The sequence below is a fragment of the Heterocephalus glaber genome, unplaced genomic scaffold (assembly GCF_053883595.1).
Source record: "Heterocephalus glaber isolate CG9 unplaced genomic scaffold, H.glaber_assembly_v1.0 deba00000122, whole genome shotgun sequence".
In the NCBI taxonomy this organism is placed as follows: Eukaryota; Metazoa; Chordata; class Mammalia; order Rodentia; family Bathyergidae; genus Heterocephalus; species Heterocephalus glaber.
The window spans coordinates 69,767,573-69,793,835 of record NW_028258138.1 but is presented as its reverse complement, the minus strand read 5'-3'; the positions used below and the strand labels follow the sequence as shown (position 1 = coordinate 69,793,835).

The 26,263-nt window shown below is 38.1% G+C and overlaps 1 protein-coding gene across 8 annotated transcripts in view; it reads right to left on the bottom strand.

Moving 5' to 3' along the window:
- The window catches only part of Cfap91 (cilia and flagella associated protein 91), a 76,035-nt gene that overhangs the window by 39,853 nt on the left and 9,919 nt on the right, over nucleotides 1-26,263 (bottom strand). Inside the window, exons 1-6 of one of the 8 annotated variants that reach the window (XR_015450419.1) lie at nucleotides 23,676-23,938; nucleotides 20,572-20,648; nucleotides 19,855-20,012; nucleotides 18,782-18,865; nucleotides 17,244-17,300; nucleotides 9,519-9,700 (exon numbers count right to left, since the gene is read on the bottom strand). Coding sequence is in view for 6 of the 8 variants with exons in the window: in XM_087208952.1 (XP_087065078.1) it covers nucleotides 9,519-9,700; nucleotides 17,244-17,300; nucleotides 18,782-18,865; nucleotides 19,855-20,012; nucleotides 20,572-20,648; nucleotides 23,676-23,868 (751 nt within the window). In the remaining 2 variants the exon portion in view is untranslated. Of the gene's footprint in view, nucleotides 1-9,518; nucleotides 9,701-17,243; nucleotides 17,301-18,781; nucleotides 18,866-19,854; nucleotides 20,013-20,571; nucleotides 20,649-22,964; nucleotides 23,642-23,675; nucleotides 23,939-26,263 lie in introns of those variants that run through there. The other 7 variants (XR_015450414.1, XM_087208952.1, XM_087208955.1 and 4 more) reach the window with 7 other exon arrangements.

Here is a 26,263-nt window from a genome sequence, read left to right as displayed (position 1 = left end):
ATAAAATCACAAGTACTCAGATTTAACAATTGCAGACACATTCTGTCATATGTAATTTACCTTTTTTTAAAAAAGAAATTAGGCAGACAGGCAGGTCTGTGCATGCCCTACCGAGGTCCCGAGTCGCGCGGAAAACGCGGAATCACACCACTGCAGACAGGCAGGTCTGCCCACGCACTACCGAGGCCCCCAGTCACGCGGAACATGGCAAATCAGCCCGCTAAAGACAGGCAGGTCTGTGCACGCCCTAATGAGGTCCCGAGTCACACGCAAGACACCGAATCACCCCGCTGCAGACAGGCAGCCACCTGGTTCCACACTACAAAGACGCAGAGGACACCAGACCACCAGACCAAGGTACTGAGTCCCGCTGCTCCCGGCCCAGAGGTAGGGGCTTCTGAACAGCAGTCCCACTGCTCCTGGTACAGAGGAAGGGGCTTCCAGGCCACCATCCCTCCCAACGCTCCTGGCCCAGAGGGAGGGGCTTCTGAGCTGCCATCCCACTGCTCCTAGTCCAGAGGAAGGGGCTCCCAACCCACAGGAAAGGGCTTTTGGGTCATCATCCCTACTGCTGCTCCCAGCCCCTGTCCCACCTCTCCCAGCTCAGAGGAGGTAAGCTGTGCGGGTGCTAACAGCCCCCTGACCCAGTCGAAATGAGAAAACACATAAATAAGTCTCAAAACCAGACTTCCAGATCACCTAGAGCAACCCCAAAGGGAAATGAGATGGAACATTCTGATAATCAACCACCTGGACCCACTGAACTGGCAACAAAAGGGGATCTGGAAAAAATGAAATCAGAAATAATTTCTCAAATAACAGGAGAAATTGTGCCCCTAGTGCAAGACATGATTAATAAATCTAGAGAGGAGCTGAGGAACATGATGGAATCCCAACATAAGAAACAAATGGAATCCATAAAACAGATGCAAATAGATTTCCAGGACATGAAAAACTCCACTGAAAGGCTACACAGCAGAATGAGCCAATGTGAGGACAGAATTTCAGATATAGAAGATAACATTGTAGTTAGTGACCAGGAAAAGAAAAATTGCTTCAAAATTATAAGAGAACATGAGAACTCAATCTAGCAGCTGCTAGATGATGCAGAGAAAAATAACATAAGACTGATTGGGCTCAATGAAGAAACAGGAAATAGTGCAGATGACATAAAAAATCTCTTCACAGAAATAATGGCAGAAAACTTCCCAAGCAGGGGAAAAGAGCTTGACATCCAGATAAGTGAGGCATATAGGACTCCAAATAGCCTTGATCAAAAAAAATCTACACATAGGCATATAATTGTTAAGATTCCAGAAACACAACAGAAGAACAAAGTTCTACAAGCAGTTAGAGAAAAGAAACAAATCACATACAAAGGAAAGCCCATCAGAATCACAGCAGACTTCTCAACACAAACCATCAAGGCAAGAAGACCTTGGAGTGACATATTCCAAGCCCTAAAAGAAAACAGCCGCCAACCCAGATTGATGTACCCTGCAAAACTATCTTTCAAAATGGATGGAGAAATAAGATACTTTCATGACAAAGAGCACCTTAGGAACTTCGTGAATACCAAACCAGCACTCCAAAGAATTTTACACAATAGCCTAGGAACAGACATTGAGGATCACAACCCCAGGAAACAAAGCAGAATGAACCCATCTGGCATGACAAGAACTTAAATGTAAAGGGGGAGAACCCAACAAAAAGAAAAAGTCATGGCAATGACAAGTCAATACGTTTCAGTTATAGCCATCAAGGTTAATGGTCTCAATTCACCAATCAAAAGAAATAGACTGGCAGAATGGGTCAAGAAGCAAAATCCAACAATAGGCTGCATACAAGAAACGCACTTAATTCAAAAGGAAACTCATAGACTGAAAGTTAAAGGGTGGAAAACAATACTCCATGCGACAAGAACCCCAAAAAAAGCAGGAGTAGCCATCCTCTTTGCAGATTAAGTAGATTTCAAACCAACACTGATTAAGAGAGACAAAGAAGCACACTACATCCTTGTAAAGGGAAGAATCCAAGAGGAAGAGATGACAATCATAAATATCTATGCACCAAACACAAGTGCACCCAACTATATAAAACAAATACTAACGGACATGAAAAATCATATATGCACTAATACAATTGTAGTGGGGGACCTCAACACCCCACTGTCACAAATAGATAGATCAACTAGACAAAAAATAAGTAATGAAATACTAGAACTCAATCAAACTCTGGAACAAATGAACTTAACAGATGCTTACAGAGTCTTCCACCCCACAAAATCAGAATACACATTCTTCTCAGCTGCACATGGGTCATTCTCAAAAATAGACCACATACTCATACATAGAACATGTTTAAGTAAGTGCAAAGGAATTGAAGTTATCCCCTGTATATTATCAGACCATAGTGCGATGAAATTGGAGATCCATAGCAAAAGAAACTCAAAAAATTTCATAAACATGTGGAAATTGAACAACACACTTCTGAATAACCAATGGGTCACAGAGGGAATTAAATAAGAAATCAGACAGTTCCTTCAATTAAATGACAATGACAATACAACATATCGGAATCTATGGGACACAATGAAAGCAGTCTTACGACAGAAATTCATAGCAGTGAATGCACATATTAGGAAAACAGAACGAGCCCAATGAAACAACCTGATGCTGAACCTCAAGCTTCTAGAAAAAGAAGAGCAGGACAACCCCAAAGCTCATACAAGGGAGGAAATTATAAAGATCAGAGGAGAAATCAATGCAATGGAGACTAAGAGAACGATACAAAAAATCAATGAAGCCAAGAGTTGGTTCTTCGAAAGAATCAACAAAATTGACAAACCTTTAGCCAACCTTGTCAGAAAAGGAAAGAAAAGGCCCAAATCCATGCAATTAGGAGTGAAAAGGGTGAAATGACAACAGACCCAGCAGAAATCCAGAGGATCATCAATACCTACTTCCAGAACCTATACACCAATAAGATGGACAACACAGAAGAAATAGACAGATTCCTAGATACATATGAATTACCAAAGTTGAACGAAGAAGACCTAAAAATTCTGAACAACCCAATATCAACCAATGAAATTGAAAATGTAATTAAAAACTTATCAACTAAGAAAAGCCCGGGCCCTGATGGCTTCACTGCTGAATTCTACAAGACATTTAGAGAGGAACTGCTGCCGCTACTGTTTAAACTCTTCAATGAAATTGAAAGGGAAGCAATACTCCCAAATTCATTCCTGGAAGCAAGCATCACCTTGATCCCCAAAGCAGAGAAAGACCCAACAGAAAAAGAGAACTATAGGCCAATCTCACTAATGAACATAGATGCAAAAATCCTTAATAAGGGACTGGCAAACAGAATGCAGAAGATCATCAAGAAGATCATACACCCTGATCAAGTGGGATTCATCCCAGGGATGCAGGGATGGTTCAATATATGCAAATCAATCAATGTAATACGCTATATCAATAGAGCCAAGGACAAAAACCATATGATTCTCTCCATAGACGCAGAAAAAGCATTTGACAATATCCAACATGCATTTATGATAAAAACCCTACAAAAAATTGGAATAGATGGTCTCTACCTCAAACTGATAGAAGCCATCTATGAAAAACCAACAGCCAATATCATACTAAATGGTCAAAAACTGAAATCCTTCACACTCAAATCAGGAACAAGACAAGGATGTCCACTATCACCACTCTTGTTCAATATGGTTTTGGAAACATTAGCCACAGCAATTAGACAAGAGAAAGAAATAAAAGGAATAAAGATAGGAAAGGAAGAAGTCAAATTGTCATTATTTGCAGATGATATGATACTCTATATAGAAGACCCCAAGAACTCCACCAAAAGTCTTCTAGACTTAATAACCAAATTCAGTAAAGTAGCTAGATACAAGGTCAACACACAAAAATCAATAGCTTTCCTCTACATGAACAGACTCACTGAAACAGAAACAGGGCAAACAATTCCTTTCACAATAGCATCCAAAACACTGAAATACCTAGGAATCAACCTAACAAAAGAAATCAAAGACCTCTTCTCTGAAAACTATGGCACTCTGAAAAGAGAGATTGAAGATGATATCAGAAAATGGACAGACATCCCCTGCTCTTGGGTAGGAAGGATTAATATAGTGACAATGGCCATACTTCCAAAACTGCTATATAGATTTAATGCAATTCCAATTGAGATCCCAGCAGCATACTTCATGGATCTTGAGAAAACAATCCAAAAATTCATTTGGAACAAGAAGAGACCCAGAATAGCAAAAGCAATTCTAGGTAACAGAGACATGGCAGAGGATATCACAATCCCCAACTTGAAACTATACTACAAAGCTACTGTGATAAAAAAAACAGCATGGTACTGGCAAAGAAACAGACTTGAGGACCAGTGGAACAGATTAGAAGATGCAGAAACAATGCCAGACACACTCAGCCATCTCATCTTTGATAAAGGAGCCAAACACCCTCACTGGAGGAAAGATAGCCTCTTTAATAAATGGTGCTGGAAAAAATGGGCTTCAACTTGCCAAAGATTAAAACTAGACCTATATCTCTCACCATGCACTAAACTAAAATCAAGATGGATTAAAGATGTAAATATTAAAATAGAAACTCTGAACCAGTTGGAAAAGAAGTTAGGTAGAACCCTTGAAGACATAGGTGTAGGAAAAGATTTTATGAACAAAACTCAGTTGCCCATGCACTAGCACAAACAATCAACAAGTGGGATCTCTTCTTATTAAAAGGCTTCTGCACGGCAAGAGAAACCACCAGCAGTGTGAAGAGACAACCCACAATGTGGGAAAAAAATCTTCACTTGCTCTTCCTCAGACAAAGGTCTACTATCTCCAATCTATAAAGAACTTAAAAAGACCAGACCTCTCAAATTTAAAGGCCCAATCCAAAAATGGGCATCTGAAATGAACAGACATTTCTCAGACAAAGAAATAGAAATAGCAAATAAATACATGAAAAAATGTTCAACATCACTGGTCATTCGAGAGATGCAAATGAAAACAATGCTGAGATTCCACTTCACTCCAGAAAGAATGACTGTTATCATGAAATCCACCAATTACAAATGCTGGTGGGGCTGTGGGGAAAGAGGAACCCTGCTCTACTGCTGGTGGGAGTGTAGACTGGTGCAAGCACTGTGGAAATCAGTATGGAGATACCTCAAAGAACTAGGACTGGAAGTCCCATTTGATCCCGCTAATTCCACTGCTGGGGATCTTCCCCAAAGAATTAAAAGAATCATACCACAGTGATATATGTGTGCCCATGTTCATAGCAGCACAGTTTGTAATAGCTAAAACTTGGAAACAGCCCAAATGCCCATCAACTGGAGACTGGATAAAGAAAATGTGGTTTTTTCATAAAATGGAGTACTACTCAGCCATAAAATATGAGAAATTAGAGACATAGCTAAGTGGATGCACACTGAGGTGATACTCTTAAGTGAAATAAATAGGACACACATGTATAAATACCGAATAGTTTCTCTGGTGTGAGAAACTGAAAGTGTAAATAAGGACTAAATGTATAATAGGTCATGTGAAATAGGAAGAAAAGGGGCAAAGGGGAAGGAAGTGGGAGGGCTAGGGGAAAGGATAGAAGGGAATGGGATTAATATAAGAAAATGGAAAAATAGGAACAAAATCTTTGTAAATAGGGAGGAATGGAGGGGTTGAAGGGAGGGCTGGGCAAGGGTGAAAAATAAGAACCAAGAGAGACTATGTAAAGGTGCAAATTTCCAATGATGAATGTCATTATATTGTATACCTAAAATGTACCAATGATTAGAATGAATAATCGATAATGTAAAATAAGAAGAAAAGGTCCAAAGGGGTAGGGGTAGTGGGAGGGGCAGGGGAAAGGAAAGAAGGGAAAGGAAAAATGATGAGAAATGGAAAAAATGGAAATAAAGTCTTTGTAAATAGGGAAGGGTGGAGGGGTTGAAGGGAGGGCTAGGAATGGGGAAAACATAAGAACCAAGATGCATTATGTAAAGGTACAATTCCCAATGAGAAATGTAATTGTGTTATATACCTACAATGTACCAATAAAAGAATTTAATACAAAAGAAAAAAGAAAAGAAAAGGATACAAATCTATGGTACAAAATTAGGTATGCACATGAATTTTGTTTAGAATAAAAAGGAAACTAAAACATTATAAGTACTAAACTAATGGCAAACAAACAAAAGGAAAGAAGAAAAAGTTACTGTAATCCAGCATGGATAATATATCTATAAGTGTACTTTGATTTAGTAAAATCGTCTTATGTGTTTTATATGTTTTTTGTCCTTTTAGTTGGGCTATTAATCTCCATATATGATAACTTCATAAAGATATATAAGAGAAATAAATGAACCTGATGCTAGAAAAAAAAGGAGGTGGAAGAAAAGAGAAAAAATAGAATTGAGATGTGTTATGTACATGTACCAATTCCCCACAGTGAATGTAATCCTTATGTACTGCAGACATATATTAATAAAAATAAAAAATTAAAGAATGGCAAAACAAAAAACCCAAAGACAAACAAATAAACAAAAAATGGTGTATCTCTGTTTTAATCAAATCTTTAGGTTCTTAAAGAACAATAATTTTCTTTATAAATGCCTTGCATATGTATTAAGTGATTCCCTAGGTACCTTAATATTTATCAATATCAAGAATGTGATTTTTTTCAATAATTTTGCTAATTAGATATTACTCATACAGGAAAATTACTAACTTATGTATGTTAATTTCATAATCAGCTACCTTGTGGAACTCTCTTTAAAGCTCTGATAATTTATTTCATTAACTTTTCTACATGAGCACATTGTCTGCAAATAAAGATAGTTTTACTGCTCCTTTTTAACCTTCATAACTCATATTTTTCTCTCACCTTAATGTAGTCACTTGGCATTTCTCAACAAGTGTGCTACTGCCAGTTGGGGCAGACAGTGTTTGTTTTAAGGCCAGCCCCACACAGTGTGGGATGTATAGTGTCCAGGCCAGCCCACCCCCTGCAGCCCATCCACGTGCCTGCTGCATGCCAGAAACACCTCCTCATCATTCTTACCAACAAAAATGCCACCTGTACTTCCTAATGTCCTAATGTAAGAAGGATCATAGCTCAGCATGAGAAATGTGGCTAGGATCTGTTCTCTATTTTCAAACAAGAACAGTGAGTAGTATATCCTTGTCTTTCTGTACTTTAAGGCTAAGGTGTCTAGAGTTTCACCTGTGGGTTTCCATTTACTGAAGGTCATTGTAGATACTCTATCTCACATTTCTAAGTTTCCTTCTGCTCCTACTTTATTTCAGGTTTATGTTATGAATGGATATTGAATATCATCAAATACTTTTTCTGTTTCCATGAAGCAGTTTTGCTATATTTTCCGATAAAATGGTAAATTACATTGGTTGGTTCTGAAATTGTAACAAACTTGAATATCCCTAATTAACCCACTTGGTTATGATATCATCCTTTCAAAATATAGCAGAATTTGATTGCTGGTATCTTATTTTAAATTATCGCATATTTCTTCATATGTAAGACAGTCCTATAATTTTCCTTTTTAGTATTGCCCTTACATAGTTTTCAAATCAAATACATACTAGCTGCATAAAATGAATAAATTAACTTCTATTTTTTCTCACTTAGCTGAAAGAATTTGCAAAAGATGGAGTTTACATGTTTCTTGAAGGAGTGGTAAACATCTTTAAAACTATTTAGGCCTGGTTGGTACTCTCAAAAAGGTTTTCTTTCTTTTTATCAAATAATCTTTACAGTTATTCTTCTGTTCTTGAAACCAACTTGGTAATTCATATTTTCTTTAAAAATTGTGTAATTTATCTAAGTTTTTAAATATAAGGCAAAAGATATTCATAGCGTTCTCTTCTATTTGTTACACTATTTACTCTGTAGTTATATCTCTCTTTCCAACCTAACATTCTTTATTTACATCTTCCTTTTCTTGACACTGCCTTTCTACAAGAGGCTTGGTATATTATAAATCTTTATTCAGAAATGAACTTTACAGTCCTAATGACCCATTTCTTTTGTCTTTTCTTTATTTAACACATGAGGATTAAAAGTTAAAAATTAAAGCACTTGCCACAGTTCTTAGCACATAGTAAACCCTCCATTTTTATGCTTAATGTCTTCTTTTTTCACTATGTCATTATTTCTCACTTAGCTTCATGTAAACTTTTTATTAATGCAGACAATGCGTACAGAGAGGTACAAAAATGAGCATCCCACAGAGCCATCACCCAGATCAAGGAACAAAATGTTAACAGAGCCCCACAATGCCCACCAGACTCCCTTCCCAGTCTCTGCCTGGCCCCAGCAGACCCACCATTCTCATGCTTAACAAATTAATTCAATTCGATTGGATTTGAGTTTTATGTATGTGGAAGTGCAATGTAGGAGCCTTTTCTATTTGACTGCTTTTGTTTAGCACCATATTTGTAAGATTCACCTAGATGGTTATATATTCCATTTTCATGACTAGATAGGCATCCACTGTGTAAATCTACTACACATGTATCATTAATCCAGTCTATGGTTGCTGGACATTTGGGATATTTTCGTTTTGGGCATTACTACACGTGGTGCCACCATAAACATTTTTGTACATGTCTTTTGGTGAACACATGCATGCATTTCTGTTAGTGAAATTATGCTTTCATTTTCCTTTGGTATATAGCTAGGAATAAAATTTCTGGATTGTAGATATAAGTACATTACATAAGTACATTTATTTAATCTTTATATTATCCAATGAGACAAATACTTTTATTATGCATGAAAATGTCTTTATTTCATCTTCATTCTTTAATAGTAAGTAGTTTGGCTACGGAAAAAAAGACAAGGTTTGAAATTATCTTCCCACAAGTACTTTAAAAATTATACTCAAAATACCAATTTTTTTTTTCTTTGTGGATAATCTGAACTTTCTCTCTAATGCTTTCATTTTTAGCTTTTTTCTTCTTCCTTTTATTGGTAGGTATGAATTTTTTTAAGTTTATCATACTTGGTACTCAATGGAATTTTTTTAAGAGATCTTTCTTTAGTTTTGGGAAATCCCTAGCATTTATCTTTTCTTGCATTGCTTCTCTACCCCACTCTCATTTTCCAGAGTTTATAATCCTATTTCTCATAACTCTTCTTTTATCTTGTTCTGTCTCTGTACATTACACTTCATTTTTTCATGTATTTGTTGACCATTTGTATGTTTTCATTTGAAAAACGTCTGGTTGGGTTCTTTGCTCATCTTTAATTTTTTATTTTGTTATTCAGTAGTTTGAATTCCAGGTGTATTTTGGATATTCACAATTTATCCAATGTATGACTTGTAAATATTTTCTCTCAACCTGTGGGTTATCTCTTTGCTCCATAAACAAGAGTTGCCTGTATGTGTGTCATCTCCAAGAGCTGGGGACCGTGCATGGTTATTAGTACTGACACTGCAAATATTCAAGAGAATTACTGACTCACCCCAGGTCAGAGTAGCCAGGGTGAGGAGCTCGGGGATAGTGTTCTGACATACTACATATTCTGGAGAATATGGGTCAGTTTGAACGTCAGCATCTCGATAATCAGTCTGAGTGCCCACAGTAGACTTTGAAGGAATGTGTGGGTACTTAGAAGAAGCAGAAGGAAAAGCGTAGGGTTCCATCCTAAAAGGGGAAAATTAAAAAGTTAAAACTTGATGTGATTATTTAAAATATTATATAATCATGAAGAAATAAATCCTTGAGCTTCACTAAATCCATTTCCCCTTTACATGCTGATAGGCAGAGTTATGAATCCAGTGTAACCAGGACTATGCTCCTAAATCTTGGTAGAATTACCTTATTATTCTCACTTCTGCCGAGGAACTGAGTAGGAATAAATACCATAGTCTATTCACAAAAGTGCCTATGTATCTGTGCATCATTAGACAAAGTATAGAAGTTGGAGAATGTTGGATAGCACTTCTGGCCCTGTTCAGAATTACATTCTCTGGTTTCTCCTCTACATTCAGTTGCACACCAAATCTTAGTTATTTCCCTCCAGAAATACAAGCAGAGGAAAGAGGAGAGATGCTTCCTGTGAAGGAAGGAAGCAAGCAAACAGGGCAACCTGTCACCTGTCTCTGAAGATGACTCAACAATTAATGCTGGGATAATTTGGTTAACAGGAAAATTACCTCGTCCCTCATACAAAAATTAATGTCAGGTCATTTTAAAATATTAATGTAAAAGTTAGACAACAAAAGCACTAACAGAAAGCCTATGTACGTTTTTTGTTTATTTGTGTTTTGTTTTGTTTTGGTTTGGGTTGGGTTGAACTCAGGGCCTTCACACTGAGCCATAGTCTCAGCCCTCACAAAGTCACTAAATTGCCTGGGCTGGGCTCAACTTGCAATCCTCCTGCCTCAGCCTGTCACAGTGCTGGGATTACAGAGTGTACCATGCCTATCCATAAGTATTTAGATCATCCTCTAGTACAGGTCTTTTTAAGCATGGCTTAAAAGCTAGAGGCTGTAAAAGAAATGATCATAGAAGATAAGTATACCTCAAAATATCACAAGCCATTTTAAAAAGTGGATGACAGGGGCCAGGGATTTAGCTCAGTGGTTCTGCCACCTCGAAAGCACAAGGTCCTGAGTTTGATCCCAATACCAAAAAAAAAAAAGAGAAAAAAGTGGATGACAAACTTGGAAATAGATTATTGCAATGTATATGATAAAAAATAGCCTTTCTATAGTAAAAAAACACAACTGTGTAAATCAATAAGAAAATTTATTCCTACATAAAAAATGGGTAAAGGACAATCACAAAACAGAAGGTAAAAATTCTAACAAACATGCAAAAAGATGATGAATATAATTCATAATCAAAGAAAATTAATTTAAATAAAAAGATTATTTTACACTTTTATTTAAAAGATAGAAAGCATTGATGAAGTTGTGAGAAATCAGGCATCATCACTGTTGATGGAAATACAACCAGCTTTATCATGTACTTTATCATATCAATAGATATAAAACCTTTAAATACCTTTAGCCCTTGCAGTTATACTCCTGAGAATTTCCTCTAGGAAATGACTGCACAGTGTGAAAAAACACATATGCATGCACGTTCACACATACAAGTAAATTAGAAATTTAAATGATCACTAGCAATAGAAGAATTGTTAAAATATGACACACCCATAAGGGAATTTATGTGACTATTCAGAGGAATAATGTGATCTATATTTATGAACATTCAAATATATCCACCATTCAATGTTGCAGAATTTTTTCATTTATTGCTTTCTAAATTTTCTTTTTTATGTGTATTAAGAAAGAAAACCAATATAGCCACTTTCATTTTTTTTTAATAGGGTTTTATTCCTACTTGGTAGAAGAACTGGTTTAATTACACAGATAATAAATAACTAATGAGAAGAGCAAGGGGGCTGGAGGTACAGCTCAGTGGTAGAGCATTTATCTGGCCTTGGCCTGGATTCCCAGCACTAGGGGGAAAAGGATAAAGGCAAAAACAAAGATATGTTTCCAATTTGAAAAATAAGGCAAGGGGAGGTACTTATTTATGAGCACAGCATATTCAACAGCCTAACTCTAAGAAAAATGCACTTCAAGTCAATTATAAGGAAGTATTTATTTGGAGGTTCAATCTATGATGGAAAAAGCACTTTGAATAATTTTTAATGCTGAACTCTCGCTGGTGTTGAAATCACTTTTCAAGCAATTGCTCTGAATTTCTAACACATGTAGGCAATATAGGTATTTATAGCTTCCTATGTTTTCAGCAGAAATTATTTTACCATAGAATTTTATTAGAAGCCGGTGCAGTGATGCACACCTGTAATCCCAGCATTCAGGGAGGCTGAGGCAGGAGGATCACAAGTTGGAGCCCAGTCTGGGGAATTTAGTGATTTTGCAAGACCATGTCTCAAAGGGAGAGGGGTTGGCATGTACATCAAGGTAAAGGCACTGGGTTCATTCCCAAATACTAAAAGAAACAAATAAAATGCTATTTTAGAAAATAACTTCACATCAGCTTTATATCATCCAAATTACATGGAATTGTATTATATTATTATACTATTTAATCAAGAGAATAAATTCTCTTTAATCAAGAGAATAAATTCTTTTTGCAAAGTAAATACTCATTCGAACCATCTAATCCAAAGTACTTTTATTGTGATGAGGCCCAGTACATTCTTCTGATGAATTTTCCTGGTGGTTTGGTATCTTTTTAGGAGGATCCAAGAAAAGGATGGAAAAGAGGACATAACTCCTACTGTAACTTAATACACAATTTCCTAATGGACTCTATACTTTCTCCAGCCTATCCCTTTTTCTCCATTTCAGATGATTTTAGAGAAGAATAAAATATGAAAAGAAAGAGCAATGATTCCTTCTCCACCTCCTCCCCAAGTTTGATTGGGGCTTAGCCCCAGGAAACTGCACCTCTGCTGGGGTTTGGCTTGACCCCTGCTATCACAGCTGTGTCACCATGTGGATCACAGGCTCCCACTTGGGAGTCTTGACTGAGGCCATGGCAGCTCCATTCCCTCTCCCTGCACAGAGCAGACACCAGGAGCCCACCCGCAGCTCTACATGTACCACACCCATTGTCTTTCTTGATTTTCCCCGCTTCCCAGACCCAGCAAATAATATTCTGTTATTTAGAATTCTGCGTGTTTTTAAGTATTAACTTTTTATTCTCCAAGATGTTTGTGCAGAATCCAAACATGCTAGCCGTGGAGAGGGTGTGGATGGAGGAAGTCAGCTGCTCCCTGCTCAGTCCTCCGCTGCTAACATGAGGTGGGGATTCCTCACTGCTCAGAAACTCAGACCGACCAGAACTCTAGAGTTGATGTCACTCAAGAAAACTGACCCAAAGTGGATTAAAGATCTAAATATTAAAACAGAAACACTAAACTTGGGGGAAGATAAGTTGGGTAGAACTCTTGAAGACGTTGGCATAGGAAAAGACTTTATGAACAAAACCACAGTAGCACAGGAACTAGCACAAAGAATCAACAACTGGGATCTCATCTTATTAAAAAGCTTCTGCACTGCAAGAGAAACCACCAATAGAGCTAACAGACAACTTACAATGTGGGAAAAAATTTTAGCAGCTGTATCTCAGACAAAGGACTACTATCTAGAATATATAAAGAACTGAAAAAAATCAGAACTCCCAAATTAAAAGACCCAATTCAAAAATGGACATCTGAAATGAACAGACATTTCTCAGACAAAGAAGTAAAAGCAGCAAATAAACATACGAAAAAATGTTCAACATCACTGGTCATTTGAGAGATGCAGATGAAAACAACACTGAGATTCCACTTTACCCCAGAAAGAATGGCTGCTATCAAGAAATCAACCAATAACAAATGCTGCAGGGGGTGTGGAGAGGAAGGAACCCTTCTCCATTGTTGGTGGGAGTGCAGACCGGTCCAACCACTATGGAAATCAGTGTGGAGATACCTCAAAGAACTAGGGCTGGAAGGCCCATTTGACCCAGCTATTCCCCTGCTGGGTGTTTTCCCAAAAGAATTAAAAGAATCATACCACAGAAATACACGTGTACTCATGTTTATTGCGGCACAGTTTGTAATAGCTAAAGCTTGGAAACAGCCCAAGTGCCCATCAACTGGAGACTGGATAAAGAAGATGTGGGGTTTTTTTATAAAATGGAGTACTGGGCCGGGGATTTAGTTCAGTGGTTTCGCTGCCTGCTGCGCAAGCGCAAGGGCCCGAGTTCAATCCCCGGTACCAAAAAAAAATTAAAAAATAAATAAATAAATAAAATGGAGTACTATTCAGCCATAAAGAATAAGAAACTAGGGACATTTATAGCTAAATGGATGCATATTGAGGGCATACTTTTAAGTGAAATAAATAGGACACACATTTATAAATACTGAATAGTTTCTCTAGTGTGAGAAACTGAAAGTGTAAATAAGGATTAAAATCATACTATAGCGATACATGAATAACAATGTTTATAGCAGCACAATTTGTAACAGCTAGATCCTGGAAACAGCCTGTATACCCATGAACAGATGATTGAATAAAGAAAATGTATCTATATATAATGGAATACTACTCAGCTATAAAGAATGACAAATTTGAGGCATTTGTAGGAAAATAGATGCACTGGAAAATATAATATTGAGTGAAACAAACCAGACACACAAGCTTAAATACTATATGGAATCTCTCATTTGAGTGAGACAAAGTACAAACAAAGAAAATGATAAAGAATGGATAGAAAGGGACAAGGGGACAGATCTCTTGCAATAGGAGTCATCCAAGGGGACAAGGGCGAGAGATGAGGAAGAGGGGAAAGGGAAATAAGTAGAATAAAGGTATGCCACATACAGAAACCTAGTAATCCCAATTAATATAAAAGCTATACATTATAACATGAGCTGAGACAATATCAACAATTATGAAAAAGGAGATGGGGGAAAGTAGGGAGAGAGGGAGGTGGAGGGAAGGAGAAGGAGGCTAAAAAAGGAAAGAAACAAGCTGTAATAGGTACTTGTAACCACTGCCAAGAGGATTGTAAACTGCATGAATTGCAAACATGTAGTAATTTTTTAAATGCTTAGAAATTGTTCTGATAACCTTGAAGAGGATTGAACTTGTTCTGGGAAATTAGCCACCGAACCAGGCAACTCAAATTAGTCAAGAGTCTAGTGACCTTTTGATCAAAAAATTCTTAACGTTTAAAAAAATCTAGTCTAACAATGATTAACCATTCATCGAAAGTGAATTTTCTAAACAATGCAGTATGGCAGTCTGTTGTTTTTACAGCAAGATTATAATAAAACTGACAAACTAAGTTGTCATAACTAAAAAAAAATGATTAAAAAGAATAATTGATAATTTGAAATAGGAAGAAAAGGTGCAAAGGGGTAGGGGAGGTGGGAGGGGAAGGGGAAAAGAAAAATTAAGAGAAAAATAAAATGGAAATGAAGTCTACGTTGTGGGACTGCATAACCTTTGTTCCTTTTTCTCCAGCCCCATTGTGATTAAAATGTGAGTTAATGGATGGAGATGCTTGTTAGTCTAGGGATGCTAGATAGGGATCTGTAACAGACCTAGAGTCCCAGAGTGAACTACTCAACTCTTTGTTTATCCGGAACTGTTATTCCAGGCACCACAATTGTTAGAACAAGCTGCAGATGTCTGCTGACCATCAATATGTGACAGTCGACCACTAACCTTTGTCCCCTTTTCTTTAATATGTTAACTTCCCCCTCAACCCCCTATAAAAACAGCCTCTGAGCCAGTTGCCTCTCTAAGCTATTTTGCTTCGGGAGTGCCGTCTGGCCAGACTAATAAAGGTCTGTTTCCCAACTTGTCCGGTGTGTTCCTTCCCGGGTGTTCTTCGCTGTAGTCAGCTCCTTGGAGCGTTTGGTAAGGCTCTTGGTCTTACATTCTGAAGGCACCGCTGGGATTCCTGGGTGTGCTTCACTATAGTCAGCTCCTCGGAGCGTTTGGTAAGGCCCTCGGTCTTACAATGTAAATAGGAAAGAGTGGAGGAGTGAAGGGAGCACAGGTAATGGGGAAAAAATAAGAACCAAGATACATTATGTACAGGTACAAGCACCCAATGATAAATGTAAATGTATTGTATACCTAAAATGTACCAATAAAAGAATTTAAGCAAAAAGAAAAGAAAAAAGAAAACTGATCCGTTCTTTTAAAATTTCTAAGCGAGACAGAGACTATCTAGAATGCCAAATGCCATGGTTTAACCCTTGGAGAAAAATCTTTATCCCTTATGTGCCGTTACTTAGGAAGGAGGAAGAAGATGAGGCACGGTGTTAATCACAGCAGGCCTTGAGCTCCCTATCATTAGTGTGACCATGTTTAAACCTGAGGCATCTATGACCTCCGAAGCCCGTGATCCAGTGAGCCTGCTTTTAAAGAATTACAGGAGGGATCTACAAGGAGCCACCTATCTCACAGCTCCCCCCTGGCTCACATGAAGCATTTCTAGAATACAAGTCAGCAGCTGTCCCTGGCAAACTGGCACCTTACAGAGCTGCTCCGTCTCGGGAGAAAAGAGAGTCTTTTCTCCATCTCACAGGCTTAAAAATTCATGGAAGAAGTGGGATCATAATTGGCATTTATTTTGCGGGTTACAGACATTCAATAACATATGTCCTGTTCACATGGTGTTATATATGGTTAGGGATAACAAGTTTCCTTTAAATGTATGCTTGAAACCCAGCCCTAAATACAATTCTGTGCAGAACTTGAGACCTTTTAAAAAAGGCTTCTTTTCCCCATCGTTTCATGAATCCCTGGATTTTTTAAATCTCCTATCAAAGTACAGAATCAAGTTATATTAACACAAAAAGAGTATAGCAAAAACTAGATTTTTAAAGAAATGCTGTGCTGCCCTGAAATTAAAGACAGCTGTCCCAGATCAGCCCTAGCACTGTTCTTCCCTCTCACTGCTCTTCACTCCTTTCTTTGTGCAGCAGAACCCATGTTCCATTCATCTTCATGTACCATGTTGCCTTGTGTAAGTCAGCTGATTATTAGATTGTAAAATTCTAGCATCCCCAGAACAGTTCATGACTGTCGAAATATTGAAGAACTGACATCAATAGAGTTTGTTTCAGGGAAGGAAAGAAGGCATTTGAAGCATTTTCCAACTTTTTTCTTAACCACAACTGCTATGGTCTGAATGTATATTCCCTCCAAAATTCACGTTGAAGCTTTGTCCCCATTTTAGTGGAGCCTTCATGGGGAGTGATAAGCCCTTTGAATGGAATAGTGCTTTATAAAAGATCTGAAGGTAACCAGTAGATCTCTTTTGCCCTTCTGCCTTCTACCATGTGAGAATATAGCATTCTTCCCTTCAGCCAAGTGAGGACACAGCAAGCAGCCCTCACCAGACACCAAGTCCTAGTGCTTTGATATAGGACTTCCTAGCTTCCAGAACTGTGAGAAATGAATATTTATTATTTTGTTATAGCAGCACAGAGTAAAACGACTCATACTAAGAAATGTACAAATATCCTGTGTATTGGTAACACTCAAACTTTAGTATATCCCTGAAGGGAGAAGGGAGGTTGTTGTTTCCCTTCTAATGGTTTGTGGTCCACAGTTTGAAAATATGGATTTAGAGAACTATTTTCTGAGAGCAAATAATAAATTGTAAAAAGAGTTTTGAAATAATAGTCACTTACTTGGTTGCTGAGAAAAGAACATTGAGTGGCATCTGTTGAACAAAAGGAAGGAAAGGCCTTGGAGGAAAAGAAAACATACATGTGTTGGAGTTTTGCATTGATGTACACTAAGCTTTTTTCTAAATTTAATATTTATTCCTTAAAATCAATGAGCTTGAGTATCCTGTATATTGATAATACTCAGATCTTTGTATATACAAAACCACTGGTGGAGGTTCTTGTTTAAAATGCAAATTTTGGGCTGGGGATTTAGCTCAGTGGTTCTGCCACCTGCCTTGAAAGCACAAGGACTTGAGTTCAATCCCTGGTACCAAAAAATAATAATAATAAATAAATAAATAAATAAAATAAAATAAAATGCAAATTCTCAGGCTGGGGATTTAGCTCCATGGCACCACACCTGCCTCACAAGTGCAAGGTCCCGAGTTTGATCCCCAGTACCAAAAATAAATAAATTAAAAAAAATAAATAAAATGCAAATTCTTAGGTCTGGTCCAAGAGATGTGGAAGATGAAGGGTGGAGACAATGAATCTTCATTCTCAATAAGCACACCAGCACCTTCTCTGCAGATGGCCAACAAGCCACACTTTCAGAAACTGCTCTATTATTTATTTATTTATTTATTTGGTACTGGGAATTGAACTCAGGACCTTAGGCTTGCCAGGCAGTCATGGCACCCTTGAGCTAAATCCCTGGCCCAGAGAAACTGCTCAAAAGAGGCTTCTGCCCAGCCATTAGATCCCAGCAATATCTCAAGTTCCCTGAGACATTTTGAAATTCCCAATGGTTTAGTTTAAAGCTTCCCCTCAAAAGTTTAGGAGTTGAGTACACTTTAGTTAAGAATTTAACATTTCTCTGAAAAAGCCAGCATCAAAAAATTCCATAAGGAGGTGACTCGTAAATAATAATGTGGATTAGAAAGTTACTTTCTCAAGGAAGTTTATGCAGATGTGGTATCAAGACTATTTTTCTAACCCAAGTAAAACTCACAAGAAAAAAAATCTTATTTTATTTTAACTTAATTTGGGTATATGATTGCCACATGCATATTAGTCACAAATGAAATAAAGTGAATCTTTTGATGTGTTGGTTTTGGCAACATTCATACACAGCAAGCAAATGTTGCCCATCTGAACAGTTTTTAACAATTTTCCCCACACTATAGTTTTGTGACATCTCTGCTATGTGTCACCTCATTTGAGGGCCTTATTTTGTTGTCAAATATATATTCTTAGCTGCAATCAGTACTTCTAAAATCAAGGCAGGCTTAATTGGAATCCTAGCTCTGCCACTTGCTAACTTACACAATTTTAAGCAATCTACTTTCCCTCTCAGTTTCAAAATAGGGATAAATATATATCCTCTCCAATATTTCTGTTGTACAGAGTAGACCACATATAAGTAAAACACTTAAAATGGTGCCTGGGATACTACATGCATTCAAAAACAATAGCTGTCATCATTATTACAGAGGTTTTTGGGTTTTTTTTTTAAAACAATATCAGCGCTCACGCACTCATTAGTCATTACTGTCTACCTGTCAAAGTATTTATAGCGATTCTTTCCAGTGATTTCAGGGTCTTCATCAATTTCTTTAGGCATCTTAAAAGAAGCATCAGTTCTAAAACAAAGCAGGAAAACATTATTCAAGCCTATTATTTCACATATAATTTCTACTTAATATTTCTATATGGATGCACTAGAAGATGCACAGAGCACCTCATACTAACAGCAAAGTCTTCTATAGCATGTGTCAGCTGGCCCACACCTTAGACAAGCTGTGATTACTTCCTCTGGGCCAAGACAGCAGGACCTACCTTAATAAGGGGAAGAGGGAAGCGAGACATGAGTAGATTTATGAAATCCCACATTCAAAAATGCCTATTTTTAATTAAAAGCACCTGAGAATAGCAAAGTTTCAAAAGATAATTTTTATGTTCAGCCTGGAAGACATTATTATTTGTTAATTTACTAAATATGAAGTCATAAATAGTTAAAAACAAAGGTTCTAAAAGACTTATTTTTGAAAGTGCTCTGGCTGTGTCCAAAAAACATTTTAGACCCTAACAGAAAGAAGCAATTGTGATTTGTAAGGTGGATCAAAGAACAACAAATTCAGTCATCCCCATCATTGGTGACAAATAACAACAAATGCAGGCAGCCAAGGAACTCTAGGGAAGAAGGAAGGAGAAGGGGGAATAAAAATGATCAAGATGCAATATGTGTATGTTCCAGTTTCCCAGGATGAATGTGATCATGATGTATCACAAACACATACTGATAAAAATAGTATTTCTATTTAAAAACTCAGGCACTGATAACTAAATAGATAGATACAATAAATAGATAGGTAGATAAATAGATAGATGGACAGATTACATTAACCTTCTGAGAACTTCTACCAACCAATAAATGTATAACCTTTGCTCCTTAAACAGGTTTGCTACCAAAAAAAGCGATTTAGAGAGAATTTGGCCTTGGTATAACATTACAACTGAACATTTTCAAGTCATGCAGAGTAAATAAATACAACATTTTAAAAATAAAAAAATAAAAACACATTCATCAAAGACATAAGTATTTTTAGGAGCTGGATCATCTGATACTTACGAGGTCAGCTGTCGCAGGGCTTCTTTCTGTCTCTCCGCATGTCCCTTCCATTCTCGACTGATGAAGGGGGGTACTGGATCCGACTTGCTCCAGTACAGAGAATAGCTTGGATAACGTACCAGGTTACTGAACATAGTTCTAAACCTGGGAACTTTTCTCTAATGTTAGGAAAGGGAGGCAGGAAGGAAAAGGACAAAATTATATCATCAGATATTTTTTTGTTTTTTGGTATCAGGGATCGAACTCGGGTCCTTGCACTTGCATAGCAGGTGGCAAAACCACTGATCTAAATCCCCAGCCAGCAAATCTTTTTCTTAAAAAGGCACACAAATGTATAGGAGGAGGAATTATTTATATATGCATAGAAAATCTCTGAAAGGATGCCCAAGAAACTGATGACAATAGCTAGTTATGTGGCAGGGACTATGCCTAGAATTATTTCATATTGATTATGCTTTCACATTACTTGAATTCCCTCAACAAAGGTATATATCATTTCCATTGAAATAAATTAGTTTGTGAGTCTTTTATTCACTATTAGTTAATTAATCCTCACAATGGACCACAAGATGCCTCTCCCTAGTAATCATAGCAAAGTTATTCCTGTGGAACCTGAAGTCCAGTGGAGAGATAGTGATTAGCCAATCTGATTAATGCAGTTAACTGTACTAGATGGTTCCAAGCCACTAGGCTGCTGTGGTAGATGATTAGACATACCAGTCTGCTTCGAGCCAGGGTGGCTTGGATATTTGCCTGTGTGTGGTCTTTCTCACTTGACACAATAAACAATGGATCTGTAAAACAAATAATCAAGTACCATAAGAGGAGGACATATCTACTCTGAGGATGAGAATAATGGCAAAACTATGTAATTTCTTAACTGGAAACCAAATCAGAAAGTTCAAGTGTTGTCTACTTTAAAGAAGCTCATGACCTTGTTACTCTACCCTATGTACCAGTGAAAGTTTGTTAAATGAATTTCTTTCTTGAGTATTCAAAGTCAACTTATGGACTGGAATGCAAGCAGAAAGCCTAGCATGTTTTCAAGCACAATATCCTAAAAATGCTTTCTTCTTCCATAAGAATAAGCTTTTCTCTGAGCTGAGTAGCCCAAGAAATACTTCAAGAGGAAAGACTCGGTATATATGCATCATGTCTGTTTGCAAGTGAAAGAAACAATAAACTGAGGTACTATTTCCCATATTCAGTGCACCAGGAAGATGCAAAAGGCATGCTTTTTTGGTGGACATGGTAAGAAAATGTCATTCTGTAATAATAAATAAATAATATCAACTATCTTCAGAATTCAGATTTTAAGTTTTTAAGTACTGTATGTTGGCCCTAAGTTCTCTCTCCGAAGGTCAACAAGAGTAACATACTGTTACACGTATCTGCATAATAGGTGTATCTTTAGTGATGAAGAGTGTAACCATTAAAATCAATTTAACACTAAACTCACAAGTGGTCTTTCCCAAGTCAACTTATCTCTGGGGAAACAAATATCCTGAGCAGCTAGTCTAGACAACTTGGTGACTTGTATTTCTCTATAGAAAGTAATAAATTGTCATTTGGATAATGTGAGTCAATTCCTAAAAGCTAACAACTCTTTGGTTACCCAGAAAAAAACAACTTATTGGATATAGCAATTTGATATACACACCAAGGTTGAAAAGGTGCAAGTGGCTCAGGCCTTCCTTCCCCTTTCTTTCTTTCTTTCTTTCTTTCTTTCTTTCTTTCTTTCTTTCACTCAACAAATATCTATTGACTAGCTCCTGTGTTCTAGGTGCTTGGGATATGTAGAGCAACAAAAAGATTTTTTTAAAAACCCTGTCTTCATGGGAGAGACAAGCAACAAATATAACAAACTAGAAATTGTAAAATATGTTAGAGTGTGCATTTTAAAAAGAGGAGATAAAGGAAACTGGGTTGCAAATTTAAATACTGAGAAAGGGACAGATAAGGAGACTTGCAGGTGAAGGAGTTAGCTATATGAATATCTGGACGAAAAAGAATAGAATAAATGAAGTAGAGTAAGTATGGAAAGAAGAGTAGATAAAAGGTCAGGAACCTACACCACACAGGGCTTTGTAAGGAAGGGTAAAAGAACTTAAAAAGGTGTTTATACTTGTTCCACTGACCCTTATACCCACCCAACCACAGTTCTTTCTGTCAGATGAAACCCTGACCCAAGGCCAGCTCACTCAAGCTTGTTTCTCACTTAAATTTTCAGCTAAGATACATGAAGACTCCCTTCTATACAATTGGTGGTAAGCTTTAGTGTTAAGAATTCACTGAAGTCCCACTCCAACTCTTGAACTAGTAAGAGAAATTCATGCACATGTAGCTTTTTGTCAGATGGAAAGGGAACAAATGCACAGAAAGAAAGCTAGAGTTGCCAGATAAAATACAGAATGTCCAGCTAAATATGAATCTCAAATAAGCAATTAACAATTCTTTTATGTAAGTATGTCCCAAATATTTCTTGGGGTGAAAAATTTTTACTAAAATTTTTATTTGTTGTTTATCTAAAATTCAAATTTAACTGTGCATCCTTTATTTTTATTTGTTAAATCTGGCAGCCCTAACAGGTCAAAAGGCCATACAGTCAAAGAAAGAAAGCATGAGCGCTTGGCACCTTCTCTGCCAGAACTTTGCTTCTTGTCCATCAATAGCTATGAGACTGGCTTGTTTTATTAGAACAACCCAAACTTTTATTTGACCTATTCTGAATGGATTTGTGTTCTTAACAAGGAACATGAAAACATGCAGCAAGCCCTCTGCAGATAAGATACTTGGGGATAAAAGAAACAACAGGCATAATAAATTATTTGCTTGTCTTACTGAAGAGGTTTATGTTCATTCCCAAATACATTTGAAAACAACACGGTGATATGCTTATGGGAGTTTATGAGACTTACTTCATAAGATGAATAATGAAAACCAGTAGCCAGAATATGTAAGCAACCATTACATGGTCCTTATCCAGGAAATGGGCACTCATAGATTCCAATCCAAAGGAGACGCTGGGGCTCTTCAGAGTTCAAAGTAAGGCATGATTCAGGTAGGAGCCAGGGATTACAGAGGGCAAATTTGGAAAAAGTCATGCTCACCTGATTGCGATTATTATGAGTAAATTCAGTAATTCAGCTAACATTTACCAAGTACCTAGTATATGCACCAGCTGTAGAGCAGTCATGAGAAGCCTACAAAAATGTATAGAACAGAAACTTAAGGAACATCAGGGCATTAAAAAAATCGAGACCTTATTAGCCCTAAGAAACCAGTGTACCTAGTTTATGTATAAAGTTTTGACGAATAAGAAAAAGTTTAAAGAAAAAAAAACTCACTAAAAACAAACCTGAGATAAACTGGCACTTCTTTACCTAGAATGCTAAATTTGGAGTTGTCCTGAGAATCCGAGCAGGGATTTTATGCATTTTATGCCGTTAGAACACGGAAACGTTATGTGAATCTCCAAATCTGCGACTCATTCCATACTTTTCTGGGCATTAAAACACCTGGACTAGGCTTCAGGAAGATAGCTCAGGGCTGAGCAAGTTATCAAGAGAAGGTGACCACAGTGGGGCGGCCCGGCCCGTGCGGTGCTCCAGGACTCAGAGCACAGCTGGCTTCCGATGCGCCCCGGGCGCGCGGCCACCTGGACGGCTCGAGCTGCCCGCACCCCATAAAGGACGACTGCGGCTGGGGCTCGGGGCAGAAGCTGTCTTTCGCTGGTCACGCCCTGGTCAGGTCCCAGCATCTGCAAGGCAATTTGGCTCGGGAGCGGACGGCCCCGCAGGGAGGTCGGGGGCAGCCCTTACCGTACAGGAAATCGTACGCTCGGTTGGTGGACGTGTAGCCCCCGGCCCTCGACCTCTCCCCGCCCTGGTGTTGTAACACCTGGCGGTTGGCCCGGGGCTCCTCGATGGTCACTACGCGGCTCATGATGCTGCCTTTTTCCTCTGCCAGCCTGGGACCAGAGAGGGACGCCTGGCGGCTGGGTGCCGTAGCCATAGTAACCGCCAAGCACGCGGCGCTAAGGGCGAGGTGAAGCCGGGAGAGGCGGGGCCGAGAGGAGCGGTACGGGAGGGGGACTGAGTGCCCGAGGAGGGGGGGGAAGAGAAGGGGCTCGGGGGTAGCGGCCTCGGCTCCCACACCCTTGGGAAACGTGGTCCGGAGGCTTCAGCCGCCACCCAGGGTCAACGCCAACAGCTGGGGAAGGCCACTCTTCAGAATCTAGCAGCAGTTTACCGGGCACACCCGAAGGCCTCTTTTGGAAATCCCTGGGAAATGTCAGAACTATCTAGACTAGTTGGGTGATTTCCTTTCAGAAAGCACCTTTCCACGGGACTAATCCTGAAAGTTGAGGAACCAAGACCCTAAATGTTGGGGCCCTTCTAGCTCCACATGCATCTGCAGTTTGCTGCTGTCTACCTGGGCGGTAGATCAACTGCGAATGGTGTGGTGTAGGCATCCAACCTGCTTTTAAAGACTATTTATGATGGAAAATTCTAAAGCTAGGCAAGAGTGACTCCACTTTAATGAAGCCTTAAGTACCCTTTGCCCAGAATCAACATGAATCACCATTTTGCCAGTCTTTGCATTTTCCCCCTCTCAGTAACAGAAATTTTAAACATATTATTTTGCTCTTAAATTAATCTGCAACTCACTGATATAGCTTTTTAATTTTAATCATCTCTAACAAAATGCACACTAATTCCTTCGGATATTAGTTGTCCATGTTCAAATGTCCCTGGTTGAGTACAAGGTATCATTTACATAGTTGCTTTGTCCCATTCAAAATCAAAAATTCTAGAACAGTGAATTTCAATAATAACAGTGCTTTCAATAATCTTTCTCTAGAAGATTTTCTATAAAAAGAATTTTCTCTAACTCACTTGTTATGTGGAAATATAGATTACAGAGGAAAGACTGGTTAAATGCTAGATTCTCCCTTCAAGTATCAAATTCATCGAACTGGGTCAGTATCCTAGCAATGTTAACTACAAAGTTTTTGTTGTGTAGTGCCATTATGAATGCATGCAACTTTACATATCTGACGTTTAAAACATTATGGCAATTACTCTTTGATGTTCAACTTACCCCATTAAGCTACTAGTGCTCCTTAGAGCTGGCTTGTTTTTTTGGGTTTTTTTTTTAGAAAATTCATACACACTTTCTTTTTTGAGACAGAGTCTCACTATGTGGTTCAGGCTGGCTTCAAACTTGTGGCAATCCTCCTGCCTCAGCTTCCAAGTGCTGGGATTACAGGCTTGTGCCACCACTCCCAGCACTTTTTTTTTTTTTTTTGTACTAGAAATCAAAGCCGTGATCTACCACTGAGCTATGTCCCTAGCCCTTTTAATTTTCTTATTTTGAACTGGAGATCCTTGTCCCTCAGCCTCCCAAAGTGCTATGATTAATTGGCTTGTGCCACAGCAGTCTTAGTCTCATTGGGTTGTTATAACAACATGCCATGGATTGAGTGGCTTAAGCAACAGATATTTGTTTCTTATAGTTCTGGAGGCTAGGAAGTCTAAGATCAAGGTACCAATCAATGCTGTTCCTAGTGAGGGCCTCAGTCCTTTCTTCTTTTTTGCTGTGTTCTCAGTACAGTAGGGAAGCAGGGGAGCTTCTGGTCTTCTTCTTCCTCCTTCTCCTCCTGTCATGAGTACATACTCCATTCTTATGACCTCATCTCAACCTAATTACTTCTCAAAGGCCCCCTGTCTAAATATCATTGCATTGGCAATTAGGGCTTCCATGTATGAGTTTCAAAAGGATACAACATTAAGTCCACAGCAAAAAATGACTAACACACTATCTTTATGAAATCAGGTTCTGAATCAGTAGAAGTAATCTACTTCTATAAAACAATCTGTGTGATTGAAGAGGAGTGCCAGTTAATAAAATGAAAGTTGAAGTTGGCCATGTTGGGAGATAATTCTGCATGAGTGTTCATTTCCCTGCATGTCATGCAAAGCAGGGGGCCCTGCCTGTCCCTGTCCCTTTGTGTAGGCAACAGTCTTGGAAGACAGTGTCTCCTTTTGAACAAAGTGCAGACATCCTGACTGCCTATTATTAAGGCTTATGGTTTCCTAAATTCACTGTTCTTTATAAATTATAAATTATAATTATAATTATAAATTATAATGCAGCCCAATGTGTATGTAGATATTATCTGACCTTTCTTATATCACCCCATGGGAAATGGGGCTCTGGGAACTGGCACAAAAATGCTGATTCTCTGCTGCTACTGCTGTAAGTAATAAACTGTTCTTTTCTTTTTTTCTTTTTTTTTGTATATCCTTTTATTGGTACATTTTAGGTGTACAATATAATGACATTCATCATTGGAGATATGCACCTGTACCTACTCTCTTGGTTCTTATTTTTCCCCCTTCCCCTG